This window comes from Netta rufina, assembly GCF_964035555.1.
Source record: "Netta rufina genome assembly, chromosome: 19".
NCBI lineage: Eukaryota > Metazoa > Chordata > Aves > Anseriformes > Anatidae > Netta > Netta rufina.
This window is the reverse complement of record NC_140143.1, coordinates 7,035,419-7,051,513: the sequence shown is the minus strand read 5'-3', so window position 1 is coordinate 7,051,513 and position 16,095 is coordinate 7,035,419. Positions and strand designations below refer to the sequence as shown.

Sequence of the window (16,095 nt, the reverse complement as noted above, 5' to 3'; positions counted from 1 at the left end):
AGTTAGCAAAAAAAGATGTAGAGCATTTTTAGTAGTGGAAAATGCTTGATATTAATGGAAAAAATATAGAAGTGGTGGAGTACAACTGAAATGAGAATAGCTATTTGTGTATATTTATTACAGTATTATTAATAAATGACTTTTTAAAAATCTTTTAAGAATGTTTGCTACATAGTAAGGAAAGAATTTACTGACATGTTTACTGAACTCGTTAAAATTAAATATTGAATATTTCTGTTGAGAATAGTGTGGGAGTCAAATGATTGTTTTTCTATTTAAAATACAATAAAATCATGGAAGAAGAGTAACTTGTAGCATGATTAAGAAATTAATCTCTTAAATCTCTTAAAAATTTTGTATACCTTTACAGATCTGTAACATATTATTTCAATGAAAAATCATTGGAGGGACTGAAGCAAATCCATCAAGAGGTTTGTAGGAAGTATAAATGTATCTTGTAACGTGGTATGTTGTATTATTTTTAAACAAACATTTGTAATTAGAACAGTTGTTGTTCTCCACCCTCCTTTTCCACTTGCCAAAAGTAAATAATCTCCCAAATATGAATTTGGACACATTATAGGAGATTCTTTGGTAAGTGTTGTGGACCATGTCTCTTACTTCACAATAATTTTGTATTTGGTCCCTTTCTGTCCTGCCAGCTTCTTAGCTAAGGCACTTACTCTATCAGTTACACTTTTGAAATATTGCCTGGTGTTTTGTGTTTTTTTTTTTTCCCTTCTTCCTTTCTATACATACTGATGGGCCTTGCAGATAGATGGTATGGCTGTTCCCTTAATGTGACTATGCTCAGGAGAAATCTACTCAGTCTATTTGTTCTCTGTCCTTTATATTCTGTTTTTGGGGTTGGTTTTGCTTGTTTGGTTTTTAAAGCATAGTTCCAGTGCTAAACCCTTGCATCTGTAATTCACAGTCACATTCTGGTTTTCAGCTGATGCATTGTCTTTATCTAGGATGTCTTCATGATAGGACAAATGAAATCTTGTCCTGCTCATAAAAATTTAAAACGCTTATACAAAGATAATTTTGCTGAACTTGTCCCTTTAATCTTAAATCATGTATGTTGTTGGTTTTTAATTCTGGTTCCTATTTCTTCACCTTGTGGAACAGACGGTTCTTCAGCATTCATGCTCCTGCTCTTTTTTTGCAGTGTCTGTAGTCCCTCAGTCTCAGTTCTGACTGACTAAAGCTGTCAGGCTTCACCAGTTACCCATTAGGCTTTAAGTATGTTGGTGCTTGTTAAATTCTGTGCTGCTGCTACAAGTTGAAAAGGCATCTTTGTCCTTGTTTAACTTTCTTGTGTTGAAATGCCTGTAAGCTTAATCAGCACTACCTGTTCTGTTACAGTGGCCTTAATTTGTTATGATATTTTCCAATTTCTGCTCTTGTCTGTTTATAATTAATCTGCAAAGTTTTTATGTAAGCTCGTTCTTTTTAAAAATCTATTCTTTCAGGTTTTATTACAGCTAAATTTGATAATCTCTGATTTTTAAAGATGGTATACTGTAATGTTGACAAGAAGATAATGCAGTTACAATTGAACTTTTTTTTTTTCTGTTCAACCTGTAGCTAACAGATACTCTTGAGTTTTTAGTCAACACAGTATATGGTTATTTTAAAAGGGCCAAATGTGGAAAGCAATTGTATTTTAAAAAGCAGAACAAGCTTGCAGAGTATGTGCAGGAGCTGCTAGGATTTGAAATGAAGAAACCTAGTGCTTTAGGAATGTGTTAAATGGGTTTCCTTTGAATGTAAATTTTGGTTGGATATACTCTTAATGTGTCATTGGAAATATTATCAAAAAACTGTGTACTTTAAAAATATTTTTACTTTGATTTTTAATTTTAAAGTAATCCCAAGTGCTGTGTAGCACACAGTGCATAGACATTGCATGTGAAGACAAAAAATGAAAACACTTATTTCAAGAGAACTTTCTTAATACTGGTGTGTTTTTTCCTCAGCTTTGCAGTCGACAGTTGTACAGGTAAGAAAATAGACTAACATTTATTTTCTGTATTGGAAAGTATCAGTAGAAATAATGAGAAAAGTAGCATGTAGGGGCTTTTTTGGTTTGTACAAATTAGTTATACATACCATAGACTGCCAGGCTAGCACAGTTCATCAGAATGTAAGCGCGTGCATTCTTTTGGCTTTGTCTACCTATTACGGAGACCAAGGCCATTTTAAAATGGTTGTGGTGTTAGAGAGTGCAACTTGCAGGCATGTTAGACTAATGGGAAAGTGGTAAGTACTGGTCGTAATGTTGTGACAGAGATAGTTAAAGAAGGGAAAGAACGAGGAACGGAATATGTTCACTAATCCATAGCTTCAGCAGTATGTAAAGGATTTCTTTCCTGTTATTCACCTGTCCTATAAGTACTTGTGCGGTTCAAATAGCTCTGCAGAAATAACATTTCAGTACAAATTTACTTTTTTTTTTTTTTTTAAAGGACCTTCTAGCTATAAATTCTAGAATTACTTTCTCCATGCTGTGTAATGAGTAGGCCAGAAGTATTAGAAAAGATTCGATACAATTTTTTAATTCTTGAGCCAAAGAAAATGAAAATGAATTTTCACTGAGTTGTTCTTCATTTGCTATTTATTGAAGCTTCCAGGAACTAAAAGGAGCTTGCCTAAGTAACAGTTAAGTAAATGTGAATTAAAACTGGTATGTGACTTCAGGGTTTGTTCCTAAATTTAAGGAAATCAAAACATAATTAATGACTTGTATTCCATAATGATTGTATATGTGAATGAGTTTTTTTCTTTAACTGACAAATGGTGTGGGCTTTTAGGCAGTTATCTAGTTCGCGTCTTTGCACATGATGTATCTGGAAACCGTAGAATCTTAAGTAGTTTTTTTTTGTGTGTGTAATTATAATCTATGCTTTAAATAATTTTATGTAAGATTTTGTATCCTCAATATTCCTGAAAAAAAATTATTAACATTTGCTTTTTGAGGGGTGTATGTACTGATGTGAAACTTCCATTCCAAGGTTAGCTTGCACTGGAGGATACTTTTAATGCTGATACTGTATATTAGTGTCTTTGTGGGTGGCTGTCTTGGCTCCCATAAATTCTTTAATGTCAGGGTGGAGCTTGGGTGTAATTTGTTTTTGTCATAATGTGCACTTCTTGCACTTAATGGTATTTATAAGATGCCTACAGAAATGTTTTCATCCTAGATAAGACTTCTAATTCAACTCCAAGCAAAATTGATTCATTGCTGTTTACTCTAATACTTAGGCAGAGACAAAGATGTCTACTGTAATCCATATTTTACAATATTGGTATGCATAAAATGTTTTAAAATTGGACAAGAAAAATAAACTAGGTTATAAAAACAAAACAGCAATTTGAGTATTGCTAGGCAAGCATTTAGTGAAACAAGCCAAACTTGTTTTGTGATGAGTAATTGTTGCACATAATATTCCAAAGATTTCCATTTGAGAAATTGCTACCGGGAATTTTCAGTGTAATAATGTCTTGAAGGAATGTTGAAAACCCATGTGTTTTATTTGTGTTTCTAGTTTTTAAACTCCTGAAATGAAAAACGTCTGGTCACATGTCTCAACTGATTGTTAGATATCTCACTTTCACTTCTGTCAAAAAAACAGCTATCTTCTTCTGTACTAAATTGATTTTAATGTGTTGATCACGCTGTTTTCATAACCTACTTTGGCCTATGAGAAAGAAAAGGAAGTAAACTGTACAAGTTCTGTTATTTTTATGGAAGTTGTAATTTACACGTTTTGAACTGCAAAATGGGCTGTGATGACCTTAATTGCCTAACTCTTAGGATTCCGCTGAATATCGAAGTAACTCAAGCCAAAAGAAGTTAACGCCACAGTGCTGCAATGGAGACCTTTATGTAACTATCCATCTTACTTTGTTTAGCAGCTCTGGTAATGTCTTCAACCTGATTTGGAACCATGTCCATGAATTATCCTTCAGACAGGACACAGGCAAAGCTTTGAGTTTCCCTGCACAGCCTCTCAATTTTGAGAACATTTGAAGTAATCAAATTTGTTTATGCTAATTGCAGAAACTCCTGTCTTCTACTTCAGTAACATCTTTGAAAAATATCAGTGTCTTTTCGTCTTCCTGTATAAGAGCTTTCCTGGACCTAACATAGTATGCTGAAAAAGAAGAATGCAAGTCCAGACACATCCAGCATGTACTTCCTTTCATTAGTTCTGTTTCTGACACATTGGATGCACTGGTTTGTCTTGAGGAGCTGGTTGGTTTAAGCATTTGCATGTGCACTTCCAGCTGAGTATTGCCTGATTTTCTGTATTAAATGGTCACTAATTATAGCAAGTCAGTGAAGCCATGCAAAACATACCACTTCAACAGAGTGTTTGTCAGTTTTGTGCTTTATGGGCTATATTATGGAGTTATTTAAAAAAAAAAACAACAAAACTCATCTTATTTGCTTTAAGCATTACTTTTCTAGATAAAAACTTGACACAAAAACATGTGGCATGTGTTGTCAAAAATTGTCTTACTTGGGATAGGAAATCAGTCTGCCAGTTTGAACAGTTAATGGTCAGCCTGATTTTGTATACCACTACTTCCATTAAGCCAGCATTGGACCTTTTTTGTAGTGCGTATACTTCTGTAATGCACCTAAGACCTCGTGCTAGTTTTCAGCATTGAAAAATCCTCAAGAAAATTCTATTTTTTTTAACTACTGTTCATATTCTTTAAAATGTGTCATCTGATACAGGATTCTTGACTGTGCATTCACCTGAATAATGTTCAGGTCTTTGTTTCCTTTCTTGTAGCCAGTTCTGAGTCTGGTAATACAGGTCTTAATGCACAGAGTTGGGTAACGAGATAATTTAGGGATGGATATGGAAGTGCTACAGACACAGACTGCACTTCTTCCAAGTGGTTGCATGGCACTTCTGTATTTCAGCAAATGTTCTTTTCCTGGGCCTTCAGGGTTCCCATCAGAGGAGAATACAACAGGAAGCACAGTGTTTGGTAGCAACACCCACACGGGATGATTCAGTTGGTGCAATGTGCTGCACGCTGAGTTTTGCTCTGATCTCATTCTTTTAACATATGGAGAGACGGGCTGCAGGTATTACAGTCAGCTATGTGAGAGGAGTGATTTTCGATTTTGAAAAGAGCAGCCAGTTTAAGTTGGACAGCCATCTTCAGAGTTTCAACCATTCCAAAAGAACGGTTGAAGGTAGCCTGTAGGTGTTGACAAGTACTAGGCAAAAGACAAACTTTTCTTATTTCAAAGACCCTTAAGTTTGCAGCAAATCTTGATGGTTTCAGGGCAATGTGTTTCTTGGCAGTCATTTATATAAAAAAGCTTTTTAGGCATATAAACTGAACCAGCAAATAATTCCAGCCTTACAACAAAGTTCATCTTAAAAATAATTTCAAGTTTGAATTATTTTTTGCATCTAGTAACATGGTGGTTCTAGGAGTTTGTGCTCTAGGTACCGTTGCAAAAAATAAAATGATTACTTAAAACTGCTTTTTTGTTTGTTTTTAACTGACACGTGGCTGGTGATGCTATGCTTTATACTCAGGCCAGCTTTAAAGGTTTGAATAGAGCAATGAAATATTTCAGATTGGGAAGGAAGGTTGTGTAAAAAGGAGCTAACAGATGTTTACTGCTATTTGCTGGATGATCCACTGCTCAGCTTTTTGTTGTTGTTGTTGCAAAATAACACTTTGTACTGTATAGTTTCATGTACTTGAAAAAGCTGTAAGGTGAAATTCTTTTGCCTCTAACTGAAGGCACTGGGCAAACTCTTATTCCATAGAGCCGGGATTTCACATGCAGTATTATAGTGTTAGAATACTATGAAAAAGTGTATGCCCAGCATATGAATTTACAGTAACCTAAAAATAGGTCTGTATTGTTTAATTTCTGCATCTGTAGGGGATGACAATAGCAGCTTTATTACGTACATGGATTTGTATTTATTTATCTGTGCTTAAGGGTATCACTTGCTGCCTCTGTGTACCTTGTTATATAGATATTTTGTACTTTCAAAGGCCTGTAAATTTATAAACTGGGCCTTTAAGATAGCTGAATTCTGTGTGGCACAAATTGTTCCCATGGAAAATAATCAGTTACTATTCATATGGAGATGAAAATATTTCAGCAAGTGTTCTTAGCTTTCTGGGAATTATTTGCAATTGAATCGCTTCAGATATTCCAGTAATTTTAATTTCAGATTCAGATGTTTATGAAAACATGGACGTTATTCATTCCAAACTCCTTCAATTAATGCTGTTTTTATAATCTTAAAGATGAATTCTGAACTTATCCTGAAAATCAGGTTTTAAATAAAATTAAAATCTACAACAGTTCCTTGAATTTGTATATGAATTGAAAACAGCACCGTTGATTCTGATTCGGGCCTGCATAATTTTACAATATATACTGGTATACGTAGTTCAGCAATCTTAATCCATTGTCTCTACAAGGGATTCTGTATTTTGATTGTTTTCCATGGCTTGATTGTAATGAATTCCAAAATGTTTCTAGTGGAGAGGCATTGCTGTGGAGCTGCACATAGGAAGCAATGCTTAGTTGCTAATGTAACCTGGGCACCGCATCAGTCAATTTACAAGTTGAATTAGTAATTAAACCATGAAACAGGTACATCTAAGAATATGATGTAACTTGTGGATGTGCCTGTGGAATAAAAAAAGAGAGAATACTGACTGTACAGCAAAATTCAGAATCTCTGAATTAGGTAGATCTCTATCTTTTTAATTTAGTGAAATACTACAGAGCGAGATAAAGTTAATAGAGAGATGCACATCATGTTTGACAAAGTAAACACTGACTGGGGAAAGATCTAGGGTTATGGCTGAATTCTCAGTTCTGAAAGCAAAATAAATGTGAGTTGTGGAAAAGGAAACAAAAATAGGTATGTTGACAGCCATACTGTGCTGTGTAGACAGGACATGACTTGAAAAGTTTTGTAGAGAAGAACACCCAGGATCACAGTGCCTTCGAAGATAATTTGATTATAGTTTCTGTGTTACGTGGAAATCTTCCTGTGCAAGGCTGTGTCATCGTTCTTCGTTCTTCCACAGGGACAACAACCCTCAGTGAAGCTCTAAACTCTGAAATTAAATTAAGCTGATGTAATACCAAAGGAAGGGATAGCTGTCAAATTATTAGCATAAGAGTAGCTTTGAGTGGCCTGACTTCCTTATTGGCAGTCTGTAGAAGTGGAGAAGAGCAGCTTTTATGACTCAGTTCTTGCTTTGTAGTTAGAACAGAAGTCCATATCTGAATCCTTGCATCAGCAGACTCTGTTGCACACCAAACAAGCTTACAAGATGATTATTTTATACTCATTTACAGTAAGACAACAGACAAAAGGCAAGGAATGGGTGAGGTACAAAATAAGGGAAAAGAAACACTGAAGAGGAAGCAAGCCGTACCACATCATTCTTCTGTTTTTTTTTTTGTTTTTTTTTTTTTTGCCACTGTATCAGCTCCTTAGATCACTTCTTTGTTTTCTAATATAAATTTTTTAGAAGTTGGAGAGCAGACAGCATGGCAGGAAGGTGGGATAGATAATACAAAGAACCTGTCACCATGGGGATGTGGAATCTGTGTTTTCTTTCAATGGTGATAAACTGAGCTGTAGATTATTGCACAAAGCTTAATGTATTGATTGTCAAAAGCAAAGTATTGATGGATGTAATAATATTTTTGTGTAATAATATTTTTGATTGATGTGATAATGTATTGATTGTCAAAAGCAAAGTTTCTCAATTAAAGGAACTGCTGATCCATGACAAATGAGAATATTGTGGAGTTGGCAGCTCTGCATTACCTGAAAAAACAATGAAAATGTTGAGCAGCCAGAAAGCCAAGTGCATGTAACAGGAGGCACCTACTTGTATGGAATGGAAAAACTTGTTTAAAATGTTTAGGCTTTTGAAGCTCATATAAAAGGATAAATTGGAGAACAAAGTTATAATAGTTGTTAGGGTTGCTAGGTTTGCCTTCTGAGCACAGCTACTAATTTTATTGTGGGGAGGTTGGAGGGAAGAAAAGGGTTCTATAAAAAAAAATAATAATATAAACAAAAAGCCTTTGTTGTTCCTCCCCCTTGCTGGGAGTTTCTGCCAGAGCAGGGCCGTACAAACAGGTGATTAAGGGTTTGGCACACCTCAGGGAGGAAATGTTCTAGCAGAAGTGAAGGGAGGCAAGAATGAGGAGGCAAGGGAGGAAATATCCGAAGGAAGGGCAGGGGTCAAAGGTTCAGAAAATGGGAAAATGCTGCCACAGAGAGTGACACTGAGCAGAACAACTCTGAGCAATGCTCACAGTGCCTTGGGGATATCCGGGGAACCAGCAGACATTGTTCAGTGGTGCGAGGAGACAAGTCTGCCCAGAGACGTGAAAGGCTGCAGAATGGAAACAGGCCCTGCAATTTCTAAGATGCTTCTCCCTCTCTGCTTTCTCTTCGTGGTGTTAAACTTTCTCTTAACTTGGTGCCGTCAGTGGCCTGGTTAATGTTCAGACAGGAGACTGGACTAGATAGGCCTCAGGTCTGAGCTGGTAAGACCGTTCTTAGGTAACACACATTCTTTCCAGGAAAGTCTTAAACATCTTAAGCCACTTATTTCTTTCTCCTTTCTGATGTGTTGGATTTTTTTTTACCACTTTTCTTGTGGTGAAGAATGCAAAATCAGCTCTGAGAGGTCTTTAGCACAGAGGAGGAGGGTGAAGAGAGAAGGTTGAGAAACTTTGTAAGGAAAGTGAACCAGTTAATGTTTGTGAAAATGGGAACTGGTAAGTGAAGTTTCCATTTAATGTTCCAGAGGTAAAGGTTTTGTTAAAACATTGCATGTGATTGCCTTTCAGTTGTGCAAGTCAGAAGCACACAGAAGCTGTAGGACTGAAAAATCCTGTGGCAAGTTCTGCAGGTTTCTAATGCTTCTAAGGCGAGTAAAAAGAAGAGAATGAACCTGGCAGTCTCTTATTATCCACATTAATATTAGAAAGATTGGGTCTGCATTCCTTGGAAGAAGAAAGTTAAATATTCAGGAAGGTTTTGTATAAATCATGCTGAAGTCAAGAAAACAGTTAATTTAAAAAGAAGTATTTTAGCATTGGTCACGTACAAAAGATGAAGGTACTTTGTGAGCTGCTTTCATTCTAAAATGGTTGAATCTTATTTTCGCATTAGGCAGTGCACTTGGGTTGCTTGTGATGGGTTATGCTCTGATGCCTCTGTTTCTGCTTTGCAGGGGTTTAGGTGGAGAACTGATGAGACCAGCCGGTAAGTATCACAGCTGGGGTGTGAAGGCAGAATTTGCAATAATGAATTCTTCTGTTTACTTTTTTTCATTTTGTTTTATATACATTGCACTGAATGCATAAATAGAGCATGCACAGTAGTTAAAAATACAAAATTTGAAAGCTAATACACAGTCAGGTATGCCAGAACGTTGTTTGCCAGCACATTTGTGAATTACCATGTTTGTGTAAGAGTTGAAGGTAGTTCTTGGTTTTATGTCACACACTCTTTGCACAGAACTAACTTTCTTCAGGGCCAAATTGGCTTCCTTCCCTCAGATACTCCAGTTCCTATCCAGAAGAGATGTGATCTCTCCACTAAGTCAGATGTGATCATGTAACTAATCAATTATCATAATATGCGTGTGTGCAAAGGTCAAGAATAAAGACCATATAAACAACAGTTCATGAAATGGGTTGTGTTACATAAATGATGGTGAGTTCATGTGGATTTCGATGACCATTGTGTACTGAAACACTGTAAAAAGTAAGGGCATTGCAGGGAAGAGGTAGCCTGGGTATCCAGAAAATGATGTCAAACTTAGTTTCCTGTTCATAGGTTGAATAAAGGAAGTGCTGGATAGCAGATTCTGCCTTTGGATGACTTAATTCACATCTTCGAAGTTAGTGGGTAAAGAAGCTTCAGTACCAAGTCAGAAAGGCAGTTGAATAGGAGGGGTAGAGGGGCAAAGGGACAAAGGGATCTTTGCATCTTTGAGTAAGTTTACAGACCTGACACGATAACACAGGCTGAAAGAATAGTTATTTACACCTACTGGCTTTTTTATTATGTCTTTTAGCTGCTAAGCAACTGAATATTTCACAGTATTTGAGAAGTAAAAATGGCAGTGTTTTGGCATGATACAGCCGTGTAGGTGGAATAAGGGAAGAATTGAAAATGTTCCACAAATTGCATGCATGTCTAATGAAGATGATGGTCTCAACCACAATAGAGCATAAAAGAAGCACAGAGAACTGAAGAGGAACCCTAAGAGACTTGGGTTTAGTCACGTTGTACTTAATCTGTCTGTGAATAAATATCAGAACAAAGAAGCTGACATGCAATATTGAATGGAGTCGGAGCATGGGGAGTCTGTGAGACATTACCATAGTGAGGACTGAATTGGAGAGTAGGTTTGGAGCCCAGTAAGTTGGTTATAAATGAAGATGGTGGTGAACAGTGTACAGAGCCTGGAGTAAGATTCAAAGATAAAGCTGTGGGAGGAAAGCAAAACAAGAAGGTGGCATTATATAGTAGCTTGTTCTGTCTTCTCCACCAACCCTAAAGCAGTCAGATTCTATACTGATGCGTGTTATATTTTAACTGATCACCAGGAGGTGAGTGATAGTGTGCTGAGCACTGAGTTCTCATTTGAGCATTACTGTTGATCTGCTGCATAACAGTTTGCAATATTTTCTGTGTTAATCTCTGTTCCCCCAAATATCTTTGAAACACACACACAAAAAAATACTATTCTTTAAATGTTTTTTATAAGTTCAGAACTCATTTAAGTTTACAGATATGAAATAATAAAGCGATGTTAGTTATTACATCCTTTTCTCGTATTCTGAATATCAAAGGAAAGAAAGCTCCATTCAGTTAGGTAGCTCCTAGCTCTGTGTAGTAAACAGATCACTGCTTCACTCTGTGAAGGTTTAAAAATGCTGCTAAGTAGGAAAAACGTTCACATTTTATAATGATCTTTGTGTGTCTTTTTTCTTTTATTTTTTTTTTTGTTGTTTGTTTGTTTTTAGTGGTTGTAGTATTAAAACTGTCCAATTTGTAGTATTGTAGTTAGTAAGACATTGCCATTTACAAACTGGTATAGGAACACAAGGCTGACCAATGGGTACCTGAAATGGCTGAGGGGAAAGAATCCATACCAGCAAGCACTGCCTTTGCATTAGTGATGGTACTAGCTCATGTCAAAGAGCAATTGCTGCATGGTAGCTATTTTGTATGTAAGAATCTCCAGTATGATTTCTTTTCAGTTTCTTCTTTCACATATCTTGGACTTCTCTTTGCAAATTTTCTTCAATTTAATATTACTGCGTATGTAACTCTATGTGCCTGTATCTTCAAAGTAGCTGGAACTTGTCATTTTCTTTGTATTTATCTGTTTGTCAAATTTATTTTCTTACAGTCTGCACTTTAATTGAAAAGTTGTCACTATCAAAAATGCCATTTAGAGGAGATCCAATAATTGGTATGTGGTATTTTAAATAACCTTTCCTTGTCTCAGTAGTTATTCATCAAGCTATAATACATCAGTGAACTGTGTTTTTCAAAGGAGCAATGAGGATCAGCAAAGTTGGGTGGCCTAACAAATATCAAAATTTCAAAAAGATACACAAATACTGCAACCAATGGTAATGTTAGTAGATTTGTTTGCAATTTTTTTTCCTATTGTTTTCAGTATGACCAGAATCAATGTTTGCACTGTGTAGTTTGTAAAACAAACCAGAGTAGCTGTACTGGCTAAGAGTTACAACCTTGTTTATTTTGGAAAACCAAGGAAATAAGTAAATAAGTATAATTGCTGGTCTTTGCAGAATAGGAGAGAAAATGTTGAAGTTTAGAAAGGAAGAAAGATAACACTGTATATTCCTTACTGTTTCAGGCGGCTGGCAGTGGTTAATAAATGACAGTCTAAGAAGTCTCCCTCTTGTTTCAAGCACTGCTCGACAGCATATAAAGGTACAGTAGTTCTTCCTTCTCTAAAATTCAAAGGGGGCTTTTTGTTTAATGCTTGAATATTTACCACAAAGGTTGTTCTTGTGTGCATGTTTAAACAAATTGACGGTCACTGGCATTGATAATGGGCTGGCAGTGAGGAGTCACTGATGGTTGCTTGAAGCTGCTTGCTGTCTGCCATATGATTACATTGATACGGTATTTTTCTTCTACTTTATATAGAATAATTTTGTATAATTTTGGTTTGTCTTGTATATTGCTACAATTATAATTCATGTGGTTGTTAGGCTGCCCAATGCCATTTTTATATAAATATGAAGTTTTTAAATCTTAGACTTCCTTTCTCAAAATGTATACCATGGATCAAGTGTCTATTTTAGCCACTGTCTATAACATTAAAGAAATCTACTGAAATATGCGTGTCTGTAATACGTGTAAGATATGTTGATTGTAGTACTTCTGAATGGTTTCAGAGAACTTTTGTGAGAAGAAAAAAGCATCTCTGGATAGTGCCCTCAGGCCTGATATACCGAGGGAGTGTTACAGTGGGAAAATCTGTGTGAATCAACAAGTTACTTGGGACAGTGTGCCTAAATTTTCCATTGAACAAATCCTTTTAATATGCTCTTGAGCTACTCTAATTCTAAATTTTAAATCCATTGATGGATATATTTCATGCTTGTTTATGTACATGGTCTTAACAACTCCAGTTATTTGCCTTAATTTTCTTGAGTAATAACATGTATGTTTACTATGTAAGCACTCTTAAAAGGTTCTTCTAAATTAAAAAGATAACTTTAATCTGCCCTGTTAGAGTTTATAGCTGTCACAGAGACTATTAGAATATAGCATGATTTGTTCATTTTGTTAATTTCTTAAAATAAGATAAAACGTCATTGCAGGTATTTGGTAGCTCATTTTTAAAAGCTTCCTCAGAAGATAGAGTACATTAGAATGTATCCAAATCACTGAAAAAAATTAAAAGATTAAATTTGAATTCTTGGACTATTCTTTTGGTATTTGCAATTTGTTCAAAGAATTGTATGTCTTATAACTGGAACTTCTAAATCTTGCTTAGGAAAATTCATTGTAGACTGTAGAGAATTTTGACGTGTTTGGTTAACATTAATTAACATTAATCAAAGTGTGTTCAGTGAATGTCAATTCTCAGTTATTTCAATATATATTTTAGAGATAAACAATTTTAAAGGCAGTGCGTGAGACATTGAAAAGTCATCTTTTTTTCTAACATAAAGTACACTCTTGTAATATAACTTCATGCCTTTAAGGTGAAAACTGTTCTCTTTAGAAAGTGAGGGATCTACAGTAATTAGACAATTCTCTGTATTTTGCTGGTATAATGTCTGTGGTAGTTGAAATATTATTTAGATGAATGCTGTTTCTCTTTCAAGTCCTTGATTTTACATAGAGAATGAGTCTGAGGTGTCTTTGAGAACAGAATTAAGAAGCTATAGAGGACTCCTGTGTATATCATTGAAGATTTCTTGTATTCCAAGAATATGGATATTAATAAGTATCATTGCTATTAATATGTAAAATGGCAAAGTAAATGGCAGTAGCTGAAGGGAATAATTTTTTTTTTCATCTACTCTCTTTCTTCTTAACCTTTTAACTCTAAGCACAGTTATCATAAAGTATGTTAATATAGTAAATGCATTAAGTTCACAATTTTGCCTTTGTTACAGGAATCTGCAGTCTCTGCACTGGCTGCGTTGTGTAATGAGTATTACATCAATGAAAAGGGAGAAGCTGATCCAGCTCTACAGGGTAATAATGATTCATATTTACAGCAGAGGTAGAAAAAACTGGGCTGGACCTAACTTGCACTTTGGAGGTATTGGATGAAATGGGGGTGGGGAGAGCATCGGTAATTTTAAAGGACCTTCAAATGCTTCAGGAAAGAATGATAAAACCAACTGAATGTCTAGAAGATGCCTCAGGGTTTTGCTTGTTTTAGACTGGAGGTGAACATGAGTGCTTTTCTATTTCCTGCTGTGAAACAGAGAACATAGACAATGGATGGGATCAAGTGCACCCTCAGCAAGTTTGCAGATGACACCAAGCTGAGTGGTGCAGTTGATACACAGAAGGAAGGGATGCCATCCCAAGGGACCTGGACAAGCTTGAGAAGTGAGCCTATGTGAACCTAATGACGTCCAGCAAGGCCGAGTGCTGGGTGCTGCACCTGCGTCAGGGCAGAGCTAAGAAGAGAAGGCTCACAAAGACACCCAGTTCTTCTAACTGTGCACGTGAAGGATGGGATTAGGATTTGGCTAAGTAGTACAGTAGTAGGCTTAAACTTTTTATGGGCATATGAATTGACACGTTTTTCATTCTGGTTTTCATGCACCTTGCTTTCTTTCAAGTATCAAATTGTATTGTGCCCATTAGAGACAGATCACTGGATTATATATATTAGTTTTAAGAATAACAGCACTTACGTTCTTGTGTTTTTAAGTATTACAGTGAAATTATATATACTTTACCAAACAATGGTTTATTTTTTTTTTTTTTTGCCATTCCTAAGTCATGTATCATGCCTAAGCCAGGTAACGGAATACCTTTTTATTTACTTCCATTATGGTAGTACTAAGAACGAGCTAGATACCTATCACATACAGAGTAACGTGCAATACATGCCCTAAAGAAGTTATGGCTGATATATGAAAGCAACCTATCTTGATTTTTAAATCTTTATATGTTGTTAAATCTCTGTGTTCTTGTTTAGAGAAAAAAACAACTTTCCTTTATGCAGGTTTGGTGCCTGCTTGTTGTTTTTTTAAATTTATTTTGTTAGCAGCACTAACAGGTATAATGTGGTACAGAAGGAGATTTTTTTAAAAAATCATGAAAAAGTAATGTTTGTAAAAAACATAACACTTTGGGCAGGAGGAGACAATGCTGCGTCAAAGAAGGCTAAAAATAAATTGAAATGTTAATGTAACACATTTTTACGTAAGTATGAAGTTTCAAGCTTCTGTAAAAGTGGAGCAGAAAACACAGACAGATTTCAAAATCAAGAGGGAGAGAGGAAGAACATGCAATAGATGGCTACATCTGTTTTGATGCTATACTGTTGGATGCCTGTTAAACTTCATTTTTTTCTGTGTTAGCTTTTCATCTACTGTGCGCCTGGAAGAATCAAACTAGCCATATAGCCATGATAGTCTAGGGACATAATTGAAGTCAGATTTGTAAACGGAAGAAAATTTTTAATTTTTCACCGTCTCTTAATTTTCTGACATTTTTCCTAAAATATCAGTCCTAAAGTTACATCAATTAAAGAGACAACAGTAGTAGTCTTACTGTCTAAGATCATCTTGCAGTCCAAGCAAGCATTGCGTCTTCCTGTGGCCTCAAGACTCTTACACTCCAGTGGTTTGGAAGTTTTTAAATAATAGATGTGCTTATATGAAGGTATTGCTAACCTCTGGACAGGGAACTGGTTTCCTGATGTGAGGAACTAGTTAAGGCCTGTCAATTGCGTAGGGATTAAAAAAAAAAAAAAGTCATGAGTTATGACTAAAGGGTAGTTTCTTATGGTAACTAATCTTTCTTCCTCTAGCAAACATTGCTCAATCATTTAAATCTTAGATGACAGTAAGCAATGGCAGAATTATGTAATCTTCATGGGATTTCTGATTCTTTTTATTTTTTCCCTTTTGAGGATAAAAAAGTACGTATTCAATAAAGCGATTAAGACCACCTTTCTCCTTTTTCCATCAGAATTGTGTCCTCTGCAGCAGTCTTGGTTGTTCTTAGATTTTTTTTCTGAACTGTCTTGCTTTCCTTTGTGTTTCACAGAAGAGTTTAATATAGTAGCTGCGAAATCATGTAAAGGAAGTATTGTCTGTTAAGTCAGTGATGAAGACTACAGTCGAAATATAGAGATTTTTTTTTCTTCATCCTCATTATCATCTTCATACCACTTCTTTGTTGAGCATTCTTTTCCCATACATAGTTCGGTTTATTTTCATTCCTTTCCTCTGCGCTAGTGTTTGCAGAGCCATTGTCCCTATTTCATCACGTAGCAATTCAAAGACCCTGAGAATAGCAT

At 35.7% G+C, this 16,095-nt stretch overlaps 1 protein-coding gene across 1 annotated transcript in view; it reads left to right on the top strand.

The window, feature by feature from the left end:
- TBCD (tubulin folding cofactor D) overlaps nucleotides 1-16,095 on the top strand; it is a 126,862-nt gene that overhangs the window by 78,767 nt on the left and 32,000 nt on the right. Inside the window, exons 22-27 of the mRNA XM_084298331.1 lie at nucleotides 371-431; nucleotides 1,983-2,005; nucleotides 9,274-9,305; nucleotides 11,467-11,529; nucleotides 11,944-12,020; nucleotides 13,724-13,805. Of these exons, the coding sequence (XP_084154457.1) occupies nucleotides 371-431; nucleotides 1,983-2,005; nucleotides 9,274-9,305; nucleotides 11,467-11,529; nucleotides 11,944-12,020; nucleotides 13,724-13,805 (338 nt within the window). The remainder of the gene's footprint in view (nucleotides 1-370; nucleotides 432-1,982; nucleotides 2,006-9,273; nucleotides 9,306-11,466; nucleotides 11,530-11,943; nucleotides 12,021-13,723; nucleotides 13,806-16,095) is intronic.